This window comes from Apus apus, chromosome 1 (assembly GCF_020740795.1).
Source record: "Apus apus isolate bApuApu2 chromosome 1, bApuApu2.pri.cur, whole genome shotgun sequence".
Taxonomy (NCBI): Eukaryota; Metazoa; Chordata; class Aves; order Apodiformes; family Apodidae; genus Apus; species Apus apus.
This window is the reverse complement of record NC_067282.1, coordinates 105,545,432-105,572,193: the sequence shown is the minus strand read 5'-3', so window position 1 is coordinate 105,572,193 and position 26,762 is coordinate 105,545,432. Positions and strand designations below refer to the sequence as shown.

The 26,762-nt window shown below is 36.2% G+C and overlaps 1 protein-coding gene across 7 annotated transcripts in view; it reads right to left on the bottom strand.

Annotated features, from left to right (window-relative positions):
- DMD (dystrophin) overlaps positions 1 to 26,762 on the bottom strand; it is a 1,087,789-nt gene that overhangs the window by 391,847 nt on the left and 669,180 nt on the right. For all 7 annotated transcript variants that reach the window (XM_051641663.1, XM_051641654.1, XM_051641680.1 and 4 more), the window contains 3 exons: positions 17,937 to 18,112; positions 2,650 to 2,797; positions 531 to 680 (listed from right to left, as the gene is read on the bottom strand). In XM_051641663.1, the coding sequence (XP_051497623.1) occupies positions 531 to 680; positions 2,650 to 2,797; positions 17,937 to 18,112 (474 nt within the window). The remainder of the gene's footprint in view (positions 1 to 530; positions 681 to 2,649; positions 2,798 to 17,936; positions 18,113 to 26,762) is intronic.

Sequence of the window (26,762 nt, the reverse complement as noted above, 5' to 3'; positions counted from 1 at the left end):
CCTCCCTCACTTCTCTCCACGAATATGGAGATCCCAGAAAGCAAAGCATGGTACTTTGCTACACAGAAACCACCACCTCAAGTTTAAGGTTGGAAGAAGTGTGGTGGAACATGAAACAGAGATTGCAGCTTCCACCTTGAGGTTGAGGAGAGAATTAGGAAACACTTCCATAAAAGCAGTCAGCCACTTCTACTACCTCTCACACACCTAAGACACAAAAGCTGGAATTTTTGCAGTACCCTCAAAACAGGTTACAAAAATAATGCTCTGTGTTCCACCCTTAAGCAGCAGACCTGCAATTTAGGGAGATTATTTGGATGCAACATCATCACTTCAGGCACTAATGGTCTTGGTTTGCTGCCATTATTTCTCACAGCAATGTATTGTACACATTTGTCTTCCTCAGGTTCATTACACATATAAATGTCTCTTCATACAGAGGAAAATAATACATAGTAGAAAATATATAAAGCAAATATTTGCTGCAGATTAAAATTTTATACCACAGTTATATCACTAATATGTCTAACCTTTAACAAGCGATGGTTAGCTTCCTTCAGTGTACTCTCAAGCTCATGTTTTTTGTCTGGGTTCAGTGATGCACTTCCAAGTGCTATTCCTCCAGTTTCATTTAATCGCTTCAGTATTCCCTTGTGTGGCGGCAGCTTTTCAATTCTTAACTGGAACAGACAAATGCAGCAGTTAAGATGAACTGTGGTAGAATTTCCAGCTCTCTTATCTTCACCCTTATCGATTTGTGCATTAGCTGAAGGAATAAACTCAATTCAAGTCAAAATAACCATTGCTTTCTGAATATAGAAGGCTAGAAACCCCCAAAAGAATCTGTATATGTGGATAAAGCCTACAGAGAGTCCTAAAAGTCAAAATATGGAATTTCTCAGGATATTAATCACTATCACATGATAAATTCCACATCTTGATATGCAATAGCTCATGAATCTGAATTTTAATAATCTTTAAATATGGTACAAAGCAAGCACTTTGGAGAATGGTTTTAACATGTTCCATGCTGTGAACACAATCACCTAGATGGTATGTGATGAAAAGCCTAACCTCCAGTTTAACCTCATAATTAAGAACGTTCATGTTTGTTCATAAAGAACAGGGTGAAGCCAAAGGATGCAAAACATCATCTGAACGTACCATTTTCCATAAGGTATGCAGTTATTGAAAACTTACATTGTTTAGGTAATTTGATATATCAGCCAGGGATGATAAAGCTTAAAAGACAATGTTCTTCAGGTTTGATTTTGTTGTTGTTGTTGTTGTTTGTTTTGTTTGAATTAACATAAGGAGTTAGGTATCAAATGAACCGCACTGCAAACTAATGCATTAGTATTTGGTGCTTTGGGATGTATTCTCTTGTGCAGCTCCAAAAGAAAAAGGTAGCCTTTAAAATTATATACAAATAAGAGATGCTAACACATTAAATTTTGGATTATATGTCCCTTGAGATTCCTACAGTTGGGACCTACTTGTGTATAAATAAGAAGTGGGAGCCTTCAGAATTCAAAACAATCAATTTAGACTTTAAAAATATAATCAGCTCTGCAAATTATAAAATGCATCTAACACACCTTATATTTCTTTGCCTTTATTGTGATATCCTCGACATGAAGGCAAAGCCTCACAAATCTTCTGCCCAATTCAGACATGCTAAACAGTCAGAGGAACAAACTCAGCACATGGTTAAGTTTTCATTTCCTCAAATGCTATGCAGTAATATTGATTTTATTTTATTTACAGCAACTTGAAGATGGATTTCTACTAAAGAATTTTAGATTTTGACAATATTTTGTTGAAAAAAGAATAGAAGAAACTTTGATGAGTTTCCTTCAGATTCTTACATGCTCTATTTCATCACTGCTGAATTTGTTCAACTTGGATCAGCATAAAGGATAACTATTCCTTATTCTCAAAAGGAAATGAAAGTTTTAGGCAAGCATTCTACAAGTAATATTAATTTTTCAATTACAGTTTTATTTATTATTGTGTAAATTATCAAATGTAGTGATTCTATTGTACACATTTCAGAAACTAAACAGAGCAGCTTCTACTGGATATATTTATTAGTATATCATAGTCTAAAAGTTCTAACATCTTCATTAATATATTCCAAATTTTAAAAACACAAATTTAATATTTTGTTGTTTGGGTTTTTTAAAGTATTTTTTAACAGTCACCCAGATGTTTAGTCTATAAAATGTTGTATTGATACTTTAAGCAGTTGACATTTATAATTATGCATCCAATTCTAGAAACTCATGTGAAATACTGAATACCATTTCATAAGTGAGAAGTTATAAAATATTAACAAGATGCCTATAGAGACATGTTTTATGGATAAAACAGTCCTGTATTAAGAAATGAGGAGGAAAAAGACAGCGATTAATTACCAAGTCACAGGATAGGTATTTTCCTTTCAGTACGTTTTCCATTAATTTTCTGAATTTAATGTGATCACTACATATTTGTAAATGGGTTTTGAAATTCCACTGCTTTGATTTATCTAAAAAATTAAATTAATGGCGTGTTTATTGACAGAAGTCTTCTCCAAAAATAGCATTTAATTTTGTTCAATGTAGAATTGATAAAGTAAGACAATGTTAAGAATAAAACTCACAATACCTTCACTTTGCTAAGGCAGTCTCTTAACTGGTCTTCATTCCCACATTCAAGCGGAATAGCAATAATGCTGTCTGCTTCCTCTAACCATAAAACCAACTTGTTTAAGTCTTCTTGAAATTCTGATAAAGTGTTCTTTTCTTCCTCTAGCCTGCAATAAAAATGTGAAATTAATCTTTCTATAAATTTATATTTATTTTGAAGTGTTTATCCATACTAAAGAAAGACTATTGAAAAATGAATAATTATAATTATTATTTATTATTTTTAAGTGTGTCATAGACTTTTAAATACCAAAATTGTCAGATCAACACCCTTTTAACATTATATTAAATATATTTCAAAGGAAAAACTAGAGTCAGAATTTGCAACATCTCTAAATTCAACTTCTGGGTTACACGTGGCAGGGAGCAAAAAAGCACAACAATAGAACGGCTAATGATTCAGACCAGATTTTTGTTCTGGTGGACAGCAGAATGACCATGAGCCAGCAATGTGCCCTTGTGGCCAAGAAGGCCAATGCCATCCTGGGGTGTACTAGAAGGGGTCTGGTTAGTAGGTCAAGAGAGGTACTTCTCCCCCTCTACTCTGCCCTGGTGAGGCCACATCTGGAGTATTGTGCCCAGTTTTGGTCCTCTCAGTTGAAGAAGGACAGGGAAGTGCTTGAAAGAGTCCAGCACAGAGCCACAAAGATGATTAAGGGGGTGGAACATCTCCCTTATGAGGAAATGCTGAGGGAGCTGGGTCTCTTTAGCTTGGAGAAGAGGAGACTGAGGGGCGACCTCTTAAATGTTTACAAATATGTAAAGGGCGAGTGTCTGGAGGATGGAGCCAGGCTTTTTCAGTGATGTCCAGTGATAGGACAAGGAGCAATGGGTGCAAGCAGGAGCATAGGAAGTTCTACATAAACATGATGAAAAACTTCTTCACTGTGAGGGTGACAGAGCACTGGAACAGGCTGCCCAGAGCGGTTGTGGAGTCTCCTTCACTGGAGACATTCAAAACCTGCCTGGACATGTTCCTGTGTGACCTACTTTAGGGGATCCTGCTCTGGCAGAGGCATTCGACTAGATTATCTTTTGAGGTCCCTTCCAAACCCTATCATTCTGTGATTCTGTGACTAGCATTTTAAGACTGTAATACAACATCACATTATCAAGCTGCTATATTCCACAGCCTGACATACCTTAAGGAGACCTGAAAAATATTATAGCTGTGACACAGGCTTTACTGGATGGTAAAAGCCAGGCAAGAAGACATCACTACAAAGATGTTATTGAAAAGCAAAAGTGTTTCCATTTGACTTACAAAAAACAAACACCTCTTTAAAGTCTCTTGCGGTTGTCCTAAATCTGTCCTTTCTTTTGTAGTTAAAGAAAACCTAAGCAAGCAGTAACTTCAACAATATGTGCAATGAATATCTTGAATAATAAAAACCTTATAAAACAGTATTATGCATTCAAATTTCAAAAGAATTATGAATAAGTAGGTCCAACTTTCAGAATTTTTTTTTCTTTACAGCACAGTTCAAAGATGTTCTCTGTTCTTTTTTAAAATATGAAGCATTATTTCATTGTTTACCTTCAAGTTTAATGTCTTTTGGTAGAATTAATTTAAGCATGTAGCAGTGATAATAATGAGTAAGATATGTAAAACTCTTAATCTAAATTAAGTGCCAGATATTTTATTTTCTGAGTCAATCCAATGCATTTAGGTAAGAAATAAAGCACTGACTTCTTCTTGAAATATTTATTGTGAATTATAAATATTCTTAATATGTTTTCAGAAAACGGATTTGCAGTGATTATAGCTGAAAAAAATATTTATACAGGAAATATGCAGAATGTATTTTTAAGTATTATGAAGTTCAATAATAAATAATGCATTCAGGCATAATAAATATACGAATTTCATGTAAAGGAGATTAGTAAAAGCCAGTATAGGTTTAAATGGAGGAAGCTTCTTTCCTAGCTCAGCTGATATATCCATAGATTGCTATTATCTCAAGCATTTCAGATGGATTATACATGGAGTTCTAGGTAAGTGATAAATTAAAATCTGCTCTCACACAGGATAAGTTTTTGTCAGCTAATGTTCAAGAAGCAGACAGAGAGAAGTCACATGTTCTAAGGTTACAGCAGTATGGTTATATAGGGTTTAATCACCTCTTACGAGAAACCAAAAGACACTATGGAGATGAGGACACACTTAACACTTAAGTGTTTATTGGGAAGTGTGTATTAACAGAAAAAAAGAGGAGACCCCTACTGTACCAGCCAAGGGAAACAGAAACAAAGAATCCTTTAGGTTGAAAAACACCCTTAAGATCATTGTGTCCAACCACAAAACTAACACTGCCAAGTCCACCACTAAGCCATGTCCTTCAGCACCACATCTATGGGTTTTTTTAATACCTTCAGTGATGGTGATTCAACCACTTCCCTTGGCAGCCTGTTCCAGTGCCTGACAACCATTTCAGGGAAGAAATTTGTCCTAATACCCAATCTAAACCTCCTCTGGTGCAACTTGAGGCTATTTCCTCTTGTCCTATCACTTGCTACTTGGGAGCAGAGACCAACACCCACCTTGCTACAAACTCCTTTCAGGTATCTGGAGACAGTGATAACACCCTAAGCCTCCTGTACACCATGCTGAAGCACCAACTGGAGAAGAACATCGAGATGCAATGGTTTTCCTCCTTTCTTCAAGCTGTATCTTCCCCTAATTTAAGCAATTTAGTCAAAACTCTCCCTCCCCCGAATAAATTGCATAGGTTTAGGTTTTGCAGTAGACAAATTAAGCAGTAAAGATTGACACCTCTTTATATTGCCACAGAAAAGACATGCATTGACATGAGTGGACTTTGGAAACTAATATACACTGTCATCCTACTTTTCTGTGGCAAAAAAAAATTATTGCAAATATTTCTAGATGGTTTCAAAAACCAATATTACAATTTTAAAATATACTGCTGTCCTCACAAAAAGCTCCTTGATCTGATTTTACATGCTGTAACTGCAGAAGAGAAAATACCTATTTGAAAACTAAATTTGAGAGGTCATTGTAAAAATAATCCAACCAAACTAAACTAAAAGTTGATTGAGAATATAATTTCTTTAATTTTATGTATTTATTTATTTTTAATTAAAATTTATTAGGAAGAATAATTATTTCATCAAAAACGTTGATTTAATTTACTTTAATATTTGGCCACAGCTGCTTGGTCTGTAGCAGCTGATTTTTCACAAAAGCAACACGATTTGCTGTGGGGAGAGAAGAGGAAAGTCTAGCAGATTGAGATTCTTACCAGTTTAAGTGAACAGCTAGATTTATTGGCTGGTGAATTAAGTTAAACTACCACGAAGTCAAAGAACAAGACCAATTAAGGTAAGATTTTATGATCCAGAATATGAAAATCATATCTATTCATAGACTTAAAATTCAGGGTCATCTATAGGAAATATAATAATTGTGATTCTTTTAGAATAGGAACTCAATACTATTAAATAGCATGAACTGTTTAATCAAGAAATCTATTGCAGAACAAAAACTGTTGATACTGTAAAGCCATAAGCAAAGCTGATACAATCATAGCATCATAACAACACAAAATGTTGCAAGAAGATGCAACACGGCTTTCCATCATATTTGAAAAGTCATGGCAGCCTGGTGAAGTTTCCACTGACTAGAAAAGGGGAAACATAACCCCCATTTAAAAAAAGGGAAGGAAAGAAGACCCAGGGAACTACAGGCCAGTCAGTCTCACATATGTGCCCAGCAAGATCATGGAGCAGATCCTCCTGAAGGCTCTGCTAAGGCACATGGAAAATGTGGAGGTGGTTAGTGGCAACCAACATAGCTTCACCAAGGGCAAATAATGCCTGACAAATTTGGTGGCCTTTTATGATGGGGTCACAGCATCAGTGGACAAGAGAAGAGCAACTGATTATATCCACCTGGACTTGTGCAAAGCATTCAACACTGTCCCACATGACATCCTGTTCTCAAAATTAGAAGGATATGGATTTAATGGATGGACCACTCAGTGGTTAAGGAATTGGCTGGATGGTTGCACTCAGAGGGCAGTGATCAATGGCTTGATGCCCAGATGGAGACCAGTGACAAGCAATGTTCCTTATGGGTCAGTACTGGGACCAGTGCTGTTTAACATCTTTGTCAGTGACATGGACAGTGGCATTGAGTGCACCCTCAGCAAGCTTGCTGATGACACCAAGCTGTGTGGTGTGGTTGACATGCTGGAGGGAAGGGATGCGATCCAGAGGGACCTTGACAGGCTTGAGAGGTGAGCCCATGCCAACCTCATGAAGTTCAAAAAGGCCACATACAAGGTCCTGCACCTGGGTTGGGGCAATCCTAAGCACAAATAGAGACTGGGTGGAGAATGGATTGAGAACAGCCTTGAGGAGAAGGACCTGGGGGTGTTGGTTTATGTAAAGCTCAACATGAGTCAGCAATGTGCACTTGCAGCCCAGAAAGCCAACTGTATCCTGGGCTGCATCAAAAGAAGCATGGCCAGCAGGTCAGAGGTGATTCTACCCTCCTACTTCACACACATGAGACTCCACCTGGAGTATTGTCTGCAGTTCTGCATCTCTCAACCAAGGAAGGACATAGAGCTCTTGAAGCAAGTTCAGAGAAGGTTTACAAAAATGTTCCAAGGGCTGGAGCACCTCTCCTATGAAAACAGGCTGAGACAGTTGGGACTATTCGGCCTGGAGAAGAGAGGCTCTGAGAAGACCTTATAGTGGCCTTCCAGTACCTCCAGGGGACCTACAGGGAAGCTGGGGAGAGAATTATTTTAGCTGGAAGAGAGTAGATATAGGTTAGACATTAGGAAGAAATTCTTTAGTGTGAGGGTGGTGAGACACTGGAAGAGGTTGCTCAGGGAGCGTGTGGATGCCCACTCCCTGGAAGTGTTCAAGGCCAGGTTGGATGGGGCCTTGAGAAACCTGGTCTAGCGGGAAGTGTCCCTGCCCATGCAGGGGGGTTGGAACTAGATGGATGATCTTTAACGTTCTTTCCAAGGCTAACCATTCTATGAATCTTTGGAAACTGTTTGTGTCTTTATATATGTGTATATATACACACACACATGTATATATAGACAAACATAAATACAGGTATATGTATATATAAACACATACTTAAATTTATACAAAGAGATAAGTGAACACCATAAATAGCAAAATAAGCAAACAAACAGCCCCACTCTCTTGGTTTTGCCTTAAAAATTTCTGATGGGAACGTGCATGACTGTTTTCAGAAACTGCTGTCTGTCTAGGCCAGGTTGGATGAGGCCATGTGCAACCTGGCTTAGTGTGAGGTGTCCCTGTTCATAGCAGGGAGGTTGGAAGCTGATGATTTTTAAGGTCCCTTCCAACCTTAACCATTCTATGATTCTGTATCAATGGAAAGTCCTGAAGCTGCTGGACTCTAATATTTCTTGTGCCTAAGTACTACAGCTCTTAATCTCTTAGGAGTACTATTCTGCAGCCAGAGATTCTGGACCTTCCTGATGCATACATACTTAACCATTTTGGTTGTATAGGACATGTAGAGAAGGACCAATTTTACAACATTACATTTATTAGCGTTCTTCACTGAGAGTTGTACGGATATTTGAACAGTCAAATGCTCTTCTCAAGCCAAAATTGATTATCTAAAACCACGTAATCAAAATGTTTGCTTTTGTGAAAATGAAGCAGATGCTCATATATATACTGCAATCTTTGACTATAAAAAATGAAGGAAAACTTGCTCCCTATTATTGTAAAGGCACAACTTCAAATCTTTCCAAGGCAGTGTCCCCCTCTTCCCCAATTACTTGGAAGTCTGGGAGTCAGTCATACAGGGCTACATCATGAACCTCACAATAAAACCTCTGTTCTTCAACCTGATCAGATTCTCCAGAACCTAAGCTCTCAGGAACAGTTTTACTTTTTTTGTTTTCCTACAGCTTTTACTCATTTGTAAAGCTCCTAGTTCAGTGGAGGCATGTGATGGTACCCTAAGGTTAAACCTGAGAAAGATGCAATTTTAAATATGTTAATTCTGATACAGAAAATGCAGAGTGTTCAATGCAATGCACCTGAGAGCAAAATTTTTGAGTTTTATAGTAGTTTGAATGAGTAATCAAAAGCTTTCTTTTCTCCTAGCACAGACAGCAACTGGCAAGATTCATTTTTCATCTTAAGTATACTGTCATTTTTATCACCCTTATTAATTCAACTGCAAACCTTAAATTATTTAAACTTTTCCTAGTCATGAAGGAAAGATTTTTACTTTGATGACTAATTTAAATGTTGATCAGTAGAACTGATTTCTATTATCTAGCAATGTGGGATGTTTTCAACCTAAGACTTTCCAGGAATTCTTTTAGAAATGTTTACTATATATATATATATAAATATAGATACAGATATACTTAGACAGATATAGAAATATATATGTGCACAGAAAGGTTTCAGAATTCAGACCAAAAAAAATATTGCTCCATAAAGATCTACTTCTTCATCCTAGTCAGGAACAGTATGCAGTACAGTAATGAAAAGGTCCATTGAAATTAATGGGAGCTGCATTTGCACTTCATAATTTACTTTACAATTTGTTCTTGGTCTGCTAGAACATTATATCTATTATAAATAACATCCTGCATGACAAGTATCATATTATGCAAGCTACTAAAATCAAGCAGTGTCTGTATTAGCTGAGCAGGTTAATCAAATGAAAAGTTTTAACATGATGACTGATTGCACCTTTTGAACACTATAATTATATTTGCAACAACAGATATATGCAGTTTCTAGGTGTTTAAATTCATAGTGACAATGACAAATTTACAGTAAACTGTTATCATGGGAATATGGGCTTCCAAATCCAAGCCTGAACACATTGGAATAAGGAACATGACCCACCAGTTGACTCAGACATGAACAGAGTAGCTCTTGAGAAAGCAGCTGGGAGTACATCTTGCACGATAAGCAGGTCACTGAGGAATAAGATGTCCTTTCAGCAGCTGGTCCTATAGACCCAAGCAGATCCATCTCCAGCACAAATCTGTGTGCTGTTACATACCACTGCCCTGTCCTTTTAAAATATTCTAAGTAGCCAAAGATCTTTTCAACTGCTTCTTTATCAGCAAATGGTTTATTTCATTAACCTTGAATTGTATCCCATCTTGTCTGGTGGAAAATTCTGAAACTGCAGCAGAGATGTACAGAATGTCATACGCTATTTTTGGACTTCTACATGACTGTTATTCTCTGGCATATTACTTTGTGTTTTCCATATTGAAACACTTCATCTTTCTGTTTGTATTTCTAAATTTATAAGGCCCCTTGGTCAACTACTCTGACTGTACAGCTGCCTATATGAATTTTATATACATTATACTTCTGGAAGCAAATTAATTAATATTAAGAAGTAAATAAATCAAATAAATTAAACACATTCTTTTTCCTAATAGCATTTCATAAGAATGATATTTCATAGAAGAGCCGTTAGTTTGCCTAACAGTATTACAATGAATCAATAACAATTTTTATGGTAGTCCACAAAATATACTGGATAGATTTTTTTACTATCATTAATATTTAATTGTAATGGTTAACTATTACATAAACATTCACAGCCCATATCAAGAAAGCTTATATTTTCATTTACAGTTTCTAGAAACCATATGAAATGCATATTGCCACTCATGTATTTTCTCCATAGTCAACAACGTGATACCAATACCATAGCAACCCGTAAATAGTTTGCAAAACACATCAGATGTTTACAGTTTGTAACTGCACATAAGTGATGTTGGACTTATTTGGAAGGTGTCAGCTAGAGATAGAAAATATACAGTCACAGGAGTAGGACAGATCGGCACTTATGACTCATATTCCCACTTGCACTTCCAGTAATGTTTTGGTGCGCTTTTTTTTTTTTCCCTTCAACATTCAGCTGTTGATTTTGTTTTTATGGTATTTCTAAGATTAGGAATTAGTGCCTTTAGTAGCTCTTACCAAGACTTTAAGAAGCCACCAAAATAGTAACTTGAGAATTCAGAGAAAATATTTACTAAGAGAGAATTAATTTATTTATTTCTGTAAAGAATCACAGAATATATTCATGGTTGGAAAGGAGCTCTGAGATGACTTAGTCAAACAAAAAAAACCAACACACACAAAACCCCTCCTGCAAAATTCCACAAAACCACACCCCAAAAAACCCCACAACACACAACCTACAATCTTGGCCACTAGAGCATGCCCTGAAGTTCTGCATTTACATGTTTTTGGAATACATCCAAGGATGGTGACTCCACCACCTCCTTAGGCAGACTGTTCCAGAGCCTGATCACTCTTTCAGGAAAGAATTTTTTCCTAATATCCAATCTAAACCTCCCCTCCCACACCTTCAGAACATTTCCTGTGGTCCAGTCATTATTCACTTGGGAGAAGAGGCCAACACCCACCTCCCTACAACCTCCTTTCAGGTAGAGGGCAATAAGGTCTCCCCTCAGCCTCCTCTTCTCCAAACTAAACATTCCTAGTTCCCTCAGCTGCTCCTCATATGACTTGTTCTCTAGACCTTTCACCAGCTTGGTGGCTCTTCTGTGGACACGCTCCAGCATCTCAATTTCCTTCCTGTAGTGAGGGGCCCAGAATTGAACACAGAATTCGAGGTGCAGCCTCACCAGTGCCAAGTACAGAAGCAATGTCTCTAAAGAATATGGAGCTGTTGCAGTGAGTCCAGAGAAGGGCCATAAAGGTGACCAGAGGGCCTCTCCTATGAAGACAGGCTGAGAGAGTTGGGGCTGTTCAGTCTGGACAAGTGAAGGCTCCAAAGAAACCTTATAGTGGCCAACAGGGAAGCTGGGGAGAGACTTTTTACAAGGACATGGAGTGACAGAACAAGGGGGAATGGCTTTAAACTGGAAGAGAGTAGATCTAGACTAGATATAAATAAGAAACTGGGGCTTTGAGCAACCTGGTCTAGTGGGAGGTGTTCCTGCCCATGCAGGGGGTTTGGAACTAAGTTATCTTTAAGGTCCTTTCCAATCCAAACCATTCTATGATTCTATGAATATGCAAATATGCTTCATCTGGGTAAGGAACAGAAAATAATTTATATGAAAAACATTAGAGAAGCTTTCAAAAAGTACTAAACAGTAAGAAGTTTAGCTACACTACTTGTAAATACAATGCTAATTTATACCAGAATTATTTTCTAGTGATTTACTATAAGAAATCTAAACAGTAAAAAAAAGAAAATTCAGAAAAATCAATATGTAACTAATTTTATATTGGAGAAAAATACATAGTTATTGACTTAACTGTTATGAAATCTCTCAATCCTAAACTAACTTTTAAATTGCAATGAGAAGCTATTCACAGCCTTCCATATACGTGCTGTTCAGGTGAAGGAAACCAATCACTGGTAGGTCATGTGTTATGGCAAAAAACACTTTTATGAAGGTAAGGTATGAAAAATATTTATAAGTATATTTACTTTACAAAAAATATTTTTATTTAGAACAGAAAGCTTGTGGTTTTGTATTCAGAGAGGTATTTGAAAGTATTTTGATAAACATCCTTTGTTCTGTCATTCTTTCCATAATTACTTCAAACTTGCTTGAGTAGAGATCAAAACAGACAGTCAGCAGTTTTAAGCTCATTAAAAGTGCAAATATATTTGCAGCTAAAATAATGAAAAATTCTCTTTCTTGCAACAGAACCCAATTTGAACAAATGTCAGATTGCGATGAATAGAAAATCCCACACATTACTTCTGAAACAGAGAAAGAGTCTAATTCCTGGGCATCTGTTTTCAAAAATTATACAAGACATTTTTAACAAAAAAGGAAAGTAAAAAGGCCAGTCACCACCGCTTTTACAAGTTTGCTGACAACCTCATTTCTGAGCCGTCACCCTAACAAGCTCCTGGTATGAGAAGCTGCTTCTCCTTGTGATAGATATTCCCTTGACTAGCTCTGCCTGGCCCATGCATTCCTGCAGCAGCAGTGAAGGCGTCACACCATACTGCAACCTCAGCCCTGGGGCTTGCCACTACCCAGCCACTTGAGTGCACAGGAGTGCCCTGATGGCACTTCAGCCATCCAAAAAATAGAGGGTCCCCGTGGCATGACTCAGTACAGGCATGCACAGCATAATATAGCCTTATGCATCTCAGGGGACAAAGGGACAGAGAGATCTTCTGATGGAGCAGTTTAGAAGACTTTGTATTCAAAATGATTGCTGGAGTATGGAGAAGAAGAAACAGGTTTTTCTCCCCTCTTTGGTCTGGGGTTAGCAGCACCTAGTCAAGGAGCCACTGCAACTTCTCCCAGTCTCCAAAGTCTCCCTTTCTGAGTAACACTGTTTCAGAGTACAGACTCAAACTTCTCCAAAAGCACCTGACTGCAGGAAATTGCTAACAAAAACTCAATTAAATTCCCAATTTGCTAACTATCAGTGTATCAGGCTTTCAGTCAAGTTTCATTTTACTCAACTGCCTGATCTATTCCAGTTTGCTGTAGGATAAAATTACTAGATGAGTTAAAATTACATTCTCACCTAATTCGTAGCTGAGATGGATTAAATCACAAGATGTAGAAACATTAAATACTGCATTAAAACTTCTACAGCTTTGAAACTCTTTGATAAAGGCAAATGAAAGATAACATCCTACACAAACATAACTCAAGCATAACCTCTTGATCTTCAGTACCAAAGAAAGGAGATTCAAAGCCATTTTATGTCTGTTCTTTGCCTGGGATCAGCATTTGACCTTTTAAAACTTAAAAAAACAGCTTCTTTTTACTGAACAGCAGTACAGATTCCTCAAATTGTTTTGATATTTGGTTTGTTTTCTTGTCTGTTTTGAAATAAGTTGTCCTTCTAAGGTACAAATAATTGTAGTTCATTAAATCTCCCAGATTAATATTAGTTTCTAGTGAATCTGTAATCAGTTTCAGTTATTTATAGAATTTTATTATTTTGATCTGTTTCACAGTTCCTATTATGCAGGTAGTTTAATATTTATTTGAATTCTTTACAAAAACTGGATTAACATGGTGAAACTCTCAGTATTATATAATGTATCAATCTTCCTTTCTCAAAGTCAACCAACCACAAGGTTCATGATGGTTGCAGGAAATATTTTTAGCTTACAGTGCTCTTTATCAATGCAGTGATCATATTACGTTATCATGCAGAATAAATAGTAGACCATTTAACAGTGCATCCTCAGGAAAACTGAAAAAAGCAATTCTGTAGAAATTTTCTCACCCTCAGAAATACACTGAGTGTATCAGAACATGGAAAATGCCTGAGTGTGTCAGAAAAGCTTGCCCAACAAATTGCCACCATCGTTGCTAACCGCAGATGATAACTGAGGGAGCAAGGAAGACAGAACACTTTCCATTCAACCTCATACTCCCCAAGAATCCACTGACATTAGTTTAAGGAGTCATATTTTCTTCCATTACTTTGTGCTCCCAGCAAACCTGACAGGTTCAGAAACCATAATGTAAAAACGTAATTTTAAAATTTATGTTACTATCTCTTACAGTTTCAATAAGAACCTTTTAATTCTGGTATTGAGGAATTAAGTGAATAATATGTTTTCCATATTCAATTTATTCACCACTTCATTTTGTAAACCTCAGTCATACCCCTCCTGAGACTCTACTCCAGATTGAAGACCCCACCTTCTTAGTCTCTCCTTACAATGCAGCTGGTCCAGACTCTGGCTCATTTTAGTTGCCTCCATCCATTCTCTAAGTCCATTACACCCTTTGACATGTAGAGAGCAGGTCTGCACACAGTGGTCAAGATGAGCATGCCCCAGCATTCAATAGGAGCAAAACAACACTTTGTTTTGTTCTCAGTAGTCCTACTAATGCTGCTCAAAATTTTATGGCTTTTTTTGGCTGCCTATCCATCCTGAGCCTGCAAACACTGTCGGTAATAATGCCAGGAGCACTTTCTTGAGTTGTAAATGCCATTTGCAAGCTCAACAACATGTAAGCATGTACAGACTGTTTTTCTGAAATATTAATTACCTCATAATTATCTGTGATGAAGATCATCTGCCACTTGTTGTGCATCCACTCAGTTTTGGAGTTTCCCAGTATCAGCCCACCATTTGACTACCTGAAAGAGCTTAATGTCGTGTGCATCCTGGGAAATGTCACCATCCACCTCCTAACTCCAACTAAATTCTCATATTCATGCAGGTTACAAAAATACCTATGTTGGTTTCTGTTACTTATGTAACCCTATCCCACTCCCCCCCTTTCACCACCTTTTAACTGATCAGTATGTTTGAATTTGGCTTGAGAAATATGTCCAAAATGTCATATTTGTGCCCCATCTGTAAACAGTGCAGGATTATCAAAACCAATTTCTTCCATCTTAGTAAGCAACAGCAAAATAGACTTATCAATATATAAAATGGCCTTGTCATTTAAATAATGCTTACCAACACTATACTTGAATTAGAAATCACTGTAAGATTTCATTTCTGGAATCTATTCAATTGCTAATTTCATTTCCTGTACCTTAAGATCTGCTGAGCCAAACTGATCACTACTCTTCTGTTTGAGCTACTGAGAATGAGCTTTTAAAGCAGAGCACAATATATTGACTGCAAAGAATAAAACATAAAATCTATTAAAAAGTTTAGAAATAATTAATACTTTTTTTTTTTTTAATTGTTAAATGAAAGATATTCTATGCAGCCTACTCTCCCTCCAACATCATCTTCCTCCATTATGGTTTTAAAATGTGGTTCTGTTTCTTCATTCTCAAAATTGACTTAAACAAAAATCTTAGAATCTCCTTCATTATAATAAAATTCTTTTAACTGTGAAAATTTTAATTTTTATGAAAGATACAGAAATATTAAAAGACTAAAAAAACTTAAGTGATTCAAAACCTAAACACACTGGCTTAGGAGTTTGTTTGGAAAATAGCCTAGTAAAGCCATTCTGAAAAACATGACTCACAATATTTTAATTCACTCAGATCTACTATAATTTATTATATGCTGTGTTACTGAAATAAATTCACAATGGAGTATATTAGCTCTTTCGGACTGCAAGTAGAGGTTACTTCCTTCAACTTTTCTTGCTTGCCCCATGCACTATTCTTATTGAAAAATCAAAGGACTTTGGGTGACGTGAGTTTGAAGAGAGACCCTGACTGTGCCTGAAACCAAATTAGGACAACTAATGAACTACTAAAAGATACCAAAGCACAAAAGAGATTAAAATCCCATGACACCAAAGCTATATGAAGACTGTGCAGCAGATAAGCCTACTGTCTTTTCATGCCTAGGACCATCAATAATTGAGACCCAGGAAGAACACACCACATATTCGTTATCAGCTAGGTTTCTTTCCTTTGAAAATCCAGTCTGTGAGAGTGAAAAGCTGAAAGAAAGAAGAAAAAGCACAAACTGGGAGGCAGCAGGATGGTCGATCTCTTTCCAAGAGCTGGAAGCAAAAAGATTGTGTGGCTATGATGCAGCCAGGCAGACCAGGCAATGAATACAAGTGCAAATGCTTCCATCCTGACACACATGGGTCTCACTACCATACACCAACAGCATCTGTATCACTTTAACACAACACTATCTGTATTCCTTCTCCAGCAATGCATTTATTCGTGTGGAGCTCACTAACCAAGGTCTCTGCAATCACTGCCTTCAAAATTACACAGCTGTCATTCTAGAGGAAAACAAGTCAATCGGTCAACAAATTAAACAGACTAAAAGGTGGAATCCATGTGCAAGTATTTATTTAAGATCCTTCATCTAGAGAACATAACTGTATTATTCCCATCTAAAGGATTCTAAGCTTCCTTAAAATATAGAATGTGCCAAGAAATTTGATATACTGCTAACACCACCTTGAGCCAAAAAGCATTCAGATACACATTTCTATTGATAAATGAAGGAAAGTACAATACCAATCAGAACTGGAGCATAATATATATTTTCAGACAAAGCTCAGCCACCAATCTCTCTCTTCTATGTGGCCACAGAAGCTTACAGGGCTATTAAAATTATGTGTTATTGTTCTGTAAGCATTAGCACTCACACAACAAGTTAAGACTTGGAAACACAGATGGTTTTCCATGGTACAAAAGAACAGTTTTTAGTGTGATAAATAAAGGTCAAGGACTTCTTTGTGTAACAAGTAGCATTACCATCACACCTTGAAATACAGCAGAAATAAACATTTTAAGCACCGCTGTAGCTGCTGACAACTATAGTTTACTTGTTGCATCTTCTCCTTTTAAGGTGTTTCAAGTGAAGCTTCAATCATGATTAAACTCAACAAAGACCTTTCAGGACCCTCCCTTACCACTCCAGCAAACATTTTCACAGCTTTTACCACCATGCCTCTAAAGAACAACCAAAAAACCCACGACATGACATATCAGAAGTGACAAAACTGCTGCATTCTACTAGTTCTTCTAGCAAATCTCTAGCACTCTATAAGGAGTACTCTGTTTTTAAAAAATATATGCCTGAAGAAAGATTTGGCAGTAAATGTATTTTACAGTAGAATGTCTTATCAGTTTTGGCCTACCACCTAGGTTAAGAACTTATGCTTTTATAAAGCATGGTGTAAACAGCAACAACTTTTGTTTGTTTGTTTGTTTGTTTCAGTTGCAGAATCACTTTTTAAAAGAGTAAAATCATTTTTATGTTGTCTGTAACCCAAATGCTCTACCTTCCTGTGACTGCAGGAGGAAAACAAAATGAGCAATAAGTTATTATTAATAATATTAATTTAACCAATTTATTCATTTTATCCAACCCATGAAATGCAGATGTTAATGGCATTAATGATGGGAAGTTAATTAGATTAGGATTAACTGTATCAATTAGCTAAGGTATTATTAGTACTACAGAGATATATATTAATGACATACTATCAAATAGAAAGATGCTAAATCAACTGTAATTCTGTAAATGAAGCTCCAGTCTGTTCTACTTTTAATCAGGCAATAATGTACGCTTATTTATTTTTTTTAAAGGACTGGAATTATAAAATGTAGAGTATGGAAGTGAGTGGTGGTCGCTAACAGGAATAGGCAGAAAAGAAGAATTAAACAAATTATCCTGGATGTGAAATATAATCACTGCTAATTTGTTATAAATATGAAAACTCCAGAAGCTGAGAGCTCTTTTGAATGTTTAAGGCAGAAGCAAATCTAAAAGAACTAAAAGCAACTTCACAATATTTTTTCTCTCTTTTCACCTACCTCTTCTTTTTCTCTACCAGCTGTTTGCAGATCTCCTGCCACCGGCTATTTAAACGTCCCAGTTGTTCCTTCAGCACCTTGGCATCTGCTGCTGAGGACTGCTCGATAATCTCTTCACCAGTTACATTCAGTGTTTTGACAACAGTTTGCTGCTGCCCAATGCCATCCTGAAGCTCCTGCAAAATAGCCACCACACACATGTATTCATGAAAATGTCAGGAACAAAACAAAATACTTCATCACATACTGGCCAGATGAAAAAAAATGAAAGTTTTTGCTCTCCTCTGAATCGCAAATGAAAAATCCAAAGATGAGTAGAGAGAAAGACAACTCATGTTTTTGTAACAAGTACTTTTCAGTGCATCTCCACAGACTTTCTTTGCCCCTGTGTTTTTGTCTGCTAGAGACTATTACAGGAATTTTCTGCAGTTAAATTAATAAGAAAAACTTGTGAATAAATTTATTTCTGCACCCCCAAAAGATATAACCCAGGTTTATTTAATAGCCTACAAACCACTGTAAAATTTAAGGCACACCTGGTTTGTAGTTCCTATTAGCTATCAACAAAAATAAGCAACTCTGAGAAAGCAAAGACTGTTCAAAGTACTTCTGATCCCACTAAAGAACACGTTTGTCTGCAGTTGCAAGAAGCCTGATAATCCATTCCCTATTGGGTTTTTATTGGTTTTGAGGTTTGGGGGGGTTTTGCAGGGTTGGGGGGGAACTACATTTCTAAGGAAAAGTGTTACTTACATTGTTTCTACTTACACAACAAAATGAAAAAAATCATAACCAAGATGGACCATTTTTCAAGTTTTACTGAATGCATTGGGATACATTTTCTAATTCTGTAGAGTCCCAAAATGAGTAATTGTCTCAAAACAGTCACCGTGACAAAATGGACATTGTGCTCGGGTGGTGTTCTCATTAGATAAGCCACCAGGACCATGTTCTTGCAAGGAGAGCCCCTCCTTCGGTGGTCACCCTGATGGGCAGGACACTTTACTTATTTGATAAGGAACAGTGGCAGGCAATAGGTGCCCTGCAGAAGCAGAGTGCCATCTTGTGTAAGCCCTGTACAAGGCCACCAAACAGGGCACATGCACAGAAATAAGGGTCACTACTCGGTCAACCCGGCTGGGGGATGGAGGGGCAAGTGATCACCTGGACCCCCATGCCCCATTGACTTATTTCCAGAACACTCTAAAATTCAACACTGAGTCTGCACAAGGCACACCAAGTTCCCTGAAAAGGTGGGGCCTGGTAGCATAAAAGATGCAGGCTTGGGATGCTTGGCACTCACCCACCATTCAAGGATCACAATGTCATGGGTAGTGGCATCTTTCTTATCCAGTCTTTCTTCATATCTTTCTCTCTTCATCTCCCTCTCAATTTCTCTCTCTGTCTCACTCTTTCTCTGTTACTAACCTTATTCTCGGCACATAAGGGTACCATAATTTCTAATTTTTCTAAGTTTTTCCAGTTGCAACCTGTTGTTTTGAGAGTATCATTTTGCTAAATTCTGCTAGTTGTAATCCATTGCTTTGAGAGTTATATTGTTGTGTGTTTTTTTGACAAGTTTTTTAATCTTACTCAATTTTAAGCAATGTTTTGTAAAAGCCTCCTGGGTAATGGTCCTACTCTTAGAGTACTGCACAGAGAATTTAAGAGGTTAATCTTGCCAAATGGGTTGTTAAAAGAGATTAACTAAGAGAGGGCTGGCCCCGCCTCTGGGGAACTCTAACCATACCCAGCTTGTGGGACATGACAGTACCTTTAACCATTAAAAATTTATCATACCTTACCTCATGTTTAAAAACAAGACAATTCTGAATCTGTAGCTTAGATTTTAACACTTTCTGCTTGTTTGAGAAAGCTCATATTTATAAATAAGGAAATAAATATTTTAATATTTTTAATCATCAGTAGAGCATGAATAATTTTTTCCTTGAATTCCTCAAAATGTACAAGCAGGGAAATGTGAAATAATTTTCAACAGTTTACTGTTAAAAAAAATAACATATAAACAGATATTGAAATAACTTTAGCAATCTATACTGTGGGCTTCATACTTATGATAGGCTTCACAGTCTCAGGAAGTATGTCTGAATCTTATCTACATACAAGAGCTTTCTAGTAAAATGCTGAACCTATCTTTCCTGGAAGAAACCCAATATTTTAGCATTATACTGTGGAAGAACATTTTTATGCTTGTTTTATCTTTCTAAATGCATAATATCAATTACAGAGCAAGTTAGTCCATTAGATCTTCAAGCATAAGATCATGACTGAAAATTCACAAACTGAATCCCATTTGAAGTTAACTTGTTTTAATATGACCATACCTCAGTTGCCAGCTACTAATTCACTGAACTGCAAAAAGTCAGTTGCATGTCCTGTCCCAACTTCTGCACAACTTTTACACAGACAACTTGAAGACCAACACCAGTACAACTGAGGGCACAGGGATCAATGTCAGCTAGCTGCTGCATCATTTACCCAGAATCCTGGACAGGAGTCATAGCCAAGGTTGAGGTTTGCGCTGTCAAGACTTCTTATACTTCCTGTTTGGTTTTCTTACAGTTTCTTTTCAATTGTTATAAAAGATAACTCCTCCAAAATAATTTCTTTCTTTGTTACCTCTCAGTAAAAATTGTTTTTCTAGGTTTTTTTCCCAAACCATTTTCACAATCCCATAGTTCCAGAATAACAAGTAGCTGGGACAAGCAAAATGTTGCAGAAATGTGGATACTGTTTTATTATGCTTTGATACGATGAAAAACTTTTTCTGCTGGATCCTACCAAGGTACAACAGTCTAGTCACGTCACCTCAAGCACATTGCCTGAAATTTTCCAGCACACTTTGCTTTGCCAATGGAACCTGTAAGATTTTAAGATACCATTGTAGCAGAAGCTGCAAGATCTTCTAAGATCCAGAAAAGACACATAAAAGCCTCTTACTCTGAGGTATCACATTTTCTTGTCTTTCCATGATGCAAATTAATATGAGTGCCTGATTCAACCTTTGGCTGTTATTTTCAGGTACATTATTCACTACTAGGAATAAATAGCAATAAAGGCCAGGTAGTTTGCCTAAATGGAAATATTCTTTATTATAGTGAGGCTAAAAAGTCATTGGTCTTTCCAGTACACACCTCAGTTTCAGTAATGCCCAGTTTAAAATGAATACCTAGTTTTTCTACACATCAACTGTATTTAATTGATTTGAGCACAAGAGCCTTTGCATTATGTGGTAGAAAGCATTACACAGGTAAATCGTAACATGAAGATGTATAGTCTGAAGATAAATGTATCATGGTAAGTGGCTTATTTCCAGCAACACACATGAAACAATCATGTTGTTGTATGCCTCTATATGAACTAATGATCCATATGACTTATGGAAAAAATAGCTCAGAACACAACTTCTACATATAGGCACCAGGACTGTTCATTTGGAAGAGGGGATCAACAGAAGTACAACAGAGGGAAATTCTACTTCCTAAACTCCAGAGTTTTTAGAATTAGAATCTGTAGAAATTAGAGATTATCTTTGCATCAGCTTTTCTAAATGAGAATAGTCACCAGTCAGTATACTATTAAAAGTAAAATGCTAATTAAAACCCTCTTTAAATACTATTACTGAAGCCCTTTTCCTGCATTCATAGCATCTTAAATCAGTTTCTCTTTCTCCCCCAGCATACACACAAATAATAATAAAGAAACTACTACATTTTTTCCACACTTATTTCAATTGACATAAATTAATCAAGGGACTTTTTTGATTTATCCTGTGCCATATTATGCAATGGGTTTTATTTACAAAGTAAAAAAAAAAAAATAGTGCAGTGGCGGACATGGTCTTTCAAATTATGATTCCTAATGCCAAAAAAGGAATCTCACACAGAAGGAGTAGGAAGAAGTGTGAACTTCCACCAGAACAGGAGAGAAATCTTCTGCCCATCTGTATTTCGATCAACTTAAAGAACCTAATTTGAGATTATTTTTTTCCAAGTGCTGATGTAATTTTTTTAAAAGTATTTTTGTATAAAGTGGATGAAATTGGTTTTAACTATTTTGCTGAAAGTCACATTTTCCACATTCACCCTAGAGCTGTGAACTACAAAGATGCTATTCACAAGTTCCATTTGGTATTTAAAACTTGTCAACAGCTGTAGTTCCCTATTTGTTCCTCCTCTATCCTTGCCGCACACCTGCATGACGGCAAGTTGCTGGGAGCTTGCAAGAGGTTGTCTTAGGTGGCCTTACAGTACATGGTGCTACAGAAGGATTATTGACACTGAATCTGCTTCTTATAGCTTCACTTGACATTTCACCCCTTTGTACAGAAATGGCAAAGTGAAAGGGCATGTTGCCCTTTGGATTCAGAGTCTACTCAGAAGGTCATCTGAGATACTTATACTTGCAATTATACAGTTTCTAACCACTTTATTAGAGTGAGCAAACAAGCATAATTTAAAAGTAAATGTTTATATAATATTAAAAAATAGAACAACACAGAAAAGACAATATCTTAATATCCATACACACACGGCTAATAATGATTTTTAGTGAATTGCAGATACTTCTATCTGCACATTTCAGCAGATAACTTCTGCTGAAAACTTCAGCAGAAAACTTCATGTTTTCAGCATGTCTTTTTATCTACTAATACAGCAAATGATAACATAAATATCCATCACTTTGATTTTCTTTCTTGTGATTCCCAAGCATAAGAAAGCAGGGAAGGACATATAATTAAAATAAGTTTTAAATATTCTCTCAGAACAAAAATTGCAAAAATAGTGTATTAAAGGGCTTCTGCCTCTCATACAAATCATTTTACACTTCAATAATGACCTTGACTAATTTACTATAACTTAGAACTGCCATGACACTCCTTTGATCCTTCTTTGTTTCAGTAAGTTTCTTTTTATTTTCCAAATTTACCTGAAGTGAGAAATTATGCATACTTTACAGACAACTTCAAAATGGAACAGAAGCAAAAAAGAAATATGGGGTAAACACAGGAAAATTCTCACCAAAGTCAATATGTCTGTTTTCACAAGAGCAGGGCACTCTGCAATAATCAGTTTGAAAACTCTGACTTAGTTCACTACTGGTTTTAAGTTTTGTTCTCACTTGTACTTTCTGGTCCAAGAAGCAGCTGGTTAGGGTAAGCACAAGAGCAGCTACTCTATAATTTTTGAATCAAATATAAAAAAGGAAAAAAAAAAAAAAGCAGAAAGAGAAATTCCCAAAGGAATTTCTTATTGTGACACTTTCTTACCTTAATGTGACATTTATTTCTTACCTCCCCAAATGTTTGTAGAACACTATTTCAGTTGTACCTCCAAATATTCAGAGGTTTCTGCATCAATATTAGCAGTTCAATGACTTGTCAAGCTATTCTTGAGATAATTATACAGTATAGTGAGTATTAATAAACTATTCACAAGTGCTTGTGACAAAGTTGGCAAAGTTGTTAGTAATACTATTATTCTTTAGAAAATAATTCCCAATTACATCATATGTGGCTTTCCTAAGAAAATCAGAGGTCTGAGAGACTGTAAATCCACCGGCATTCCTAGTATCATTTGGCAACGGCTTTCAGTTCATACCCTAAATATGAGATGAGAATCCCCCAAAAGGGAGAGAGAACAAGAATATCAAACATTAAAATACATTTGTCTTCCCTCTCCTCTTCTCCTCTCCTCTTTTCTTTAAATGTCCTTCCTATGCTGCTTGTCCTTTTTATTATTTAGTGGTTTTGCTATTTTATTTCTTGTTCTATTTTATGTTTTACTCTCTTCCAGTTAGTCCCATGGCTTGCCATCCTCTAACTAAAAAAAAATTACAATATTGAAGAACCTAGAGCTAGTCATATTTGCAATCTTGCTGTACATCATCACTACACAGAGAAGTATTTTGTATTCTGTGGGTTGCCATCCTTATGTTTATGGACTTCTGCCCATTTAAGTTTGCTTATACTTTCATACCACTCTTTTTATTTCAATCTTTCCATAATACATCTAATTTATGAAAATGCATAATTTAAGGAGCCAAAGGAACTTTCTCCTCAATACAGATGATTAGTGTATGCCTTGAAATCAGGTTGTCAACAAAGTGATGCTCAGTTAAATGACATGTAAAAGTTACACTGCACAAATTTCTACACAGCTGTGCACAAGGACTTCAGGGACACAGTTATATATCAAGGTTCAATAGATAAAAGTTTTGGATACCTAAAGATGCCTGCACTTCGTGTGGAGCTGGCTGCTTCTTTGTGTATCATGTTGTTACACATGCATGTGAAAAGCAGCAACATAACCCTCTTGATTCAATCACAGTATTTTATCTAAATAATGAATGTGAGCAATATGCTCACCAAAAAGGTTCTTCATTGACATTTGATTCTCTTTTTAAAGCCCTGACTGTGCTGCCTTGTTGTTGTAGACAGCTGCCAGTAACCTTATTTTGCCAAGAACACATAAAACTGACAAAAAACTATTTTGTCACACAGCATCCTACATCAAACAACTTTATCTACTGCATAACTATACATAATTATAGAAAGTTACAGCATTTTAGTTTTACAGACATTTTTTCTTTGAAACATTAGTAGGTTTTTCTAGGGGTTTTAATGTGTGTTTTGGGGTTTTTTGGTTTGGATATTTGGGCTTTTTGGTTTGGTCTGGGTTTTTTGTGTTGTTTTTTTTGTTTGTTTTGTTTTGGTGTGGGTTTTTTTGTTTGCTGTTTTTTTAAGGGACACTTCTTCACAGTCCAATAATGATGTTGTGATAATATCACATATTTGCTTAATCTACTATCATCAATATCAAGCAGAGTTAGTTTTTTCCTGAGAAATTATTATTAAAATTTTTGTAGACAAAAAGAAGTAACTTACATAAATAGTTTATTAATCAATTTCAAATACATTACACCATCACATCCCTAGTTGCCACCTTTCTTTCCTGATGCCATTCACAATGCTCATGATAACTGATCAGGCAATATGACAAAACATGTATTATTGGTTCAGACAGATTCCTGGTACTAAGATAGTAAAAAAGAAAAATATTTGAGTGGATGATGATGTGAAGTAAACCAGTGTGATTACTTTCCAAAATCATGCAAATGAAACACAGCCGAGTCCTTAGCCACTCAACTCCTTATCCTAAGTGGGTACCAGAATGGCACCATTTCTTTAACTTTATTTGTTATTTCTTAGTTCACTTGTACATATACTATGCAACTCTTTCTGCAATCTCATTTCCTCTTGTCATTGAATGAAATAGCGTTTTGCTGTTCAACTTAATCAGAAGGTATTCTATGAGCAATCTTACCAGCACTTTCCTCTCCTCATTGTAGGAGATAAATGTGCTTAACAATAATTAATTATTATGGAGAAGCCCTCTAGCAGCATGAAGAAATACCTCAAACAAGGTAATTCCTGTCAGAGACACAAGTTGGCACAAAATGTTTTCAGAAAAAAAAAAAAATGGTATTACCTTTCCTTAATTTAGGGTAAGCTACAGATCCTAAAAGCATGTAAGGTACTGTGCACCACTTTCAGAAATCTGCAGCCTTGCATCAGATACTAATGTGTTATTCTTCAGTCATTTACATAAATTTCTCCTCTGCCTTAAATTGTATAAAAGCATAAGGTCGACATAAGAGTGTCTACCCAGATGCAACAAAATAAATCAGAGAACTGTGAAAACATTTGGTGGAAAACTATCCCCAAAACAATTTGCTAGCATTTGGTTACCAGAATGAATTTGTCCAATAAGAATATGTACCTCTGTTCAAGATTCTATTATAAATAAGGAAGAAATTAATTTTCCAGGCAGTTAAAGCACATTGATTTAATCTAGAGGCACATTACGGACACTTTGGTAGGATTAAAACAATCAACAAAAAGCGTATGTTGTTTCCCAGCTGCTTTGTTATAAACAGCAAAGCAAACTTAATTAGTTTTTTGTGCATTATATTTGTTATTGTGTTATTATTATGCATCATGGTATCCCAGGGCATTTGATGGAGATGGAAGGGGCAAAAAAATAGTAAAAAAATGAATTCAATACTTGCTAAGGAGTTGAAAATTATTTAAAGCAAAGTGTTTTCTTCTTAGCATAAATTATAGGAATTTTATGGTTTGACTATTACTATCAAATCTGTGAAAAGAGCAGTATTTGAAAGAGTTCACAGTAGCTTTAGGCAGATTCTACCAATAAAGCAGACCTGGGTGTATTTTGTCAGTTGTACTGGGTTTGTACATCACCTGTACAGAAGAAACCAAAGAAACATAAAATTGCTGCAGACATGGTTTCTGAGTAAACATTAAATACTGTAAAATAACAAGGAAATTCCATTCTCACTTTGACTAAAATTGTTCATAGATTTATCTGTGGTGTAAGCAACAATTTATATAAATAGATTATAAAGAATATAAAAATGTTGCTTGATTTGGGACCCAAACTGCTTGGTTGGAGAGCAATTGCTGTTCCATCCTGCTCTTTATATGTTATTTATTTTTTCTATGTTTTGGTGTTTTTAATTAAAAAAAACCACAAGGTTCAGTGTAGCCCTGGATGCATTGCTGACTGTCCATGACTGCTACTGTACCAGAGAAATGTAAGTACAATGCAAGTCCACAATTGTACATTTTTACAAATTAGATGGAGATACACAGCTTCTCATATTCTGCTAAAAGCTTCTAATCAGAAAGAGTACCAGATTTGCTTGAATATTTTAATATCTTACAGACTTTATTCCTTGACTGTGCCTCTACCTTCTAGAAACAATGACAAATTTGTTCTTTAC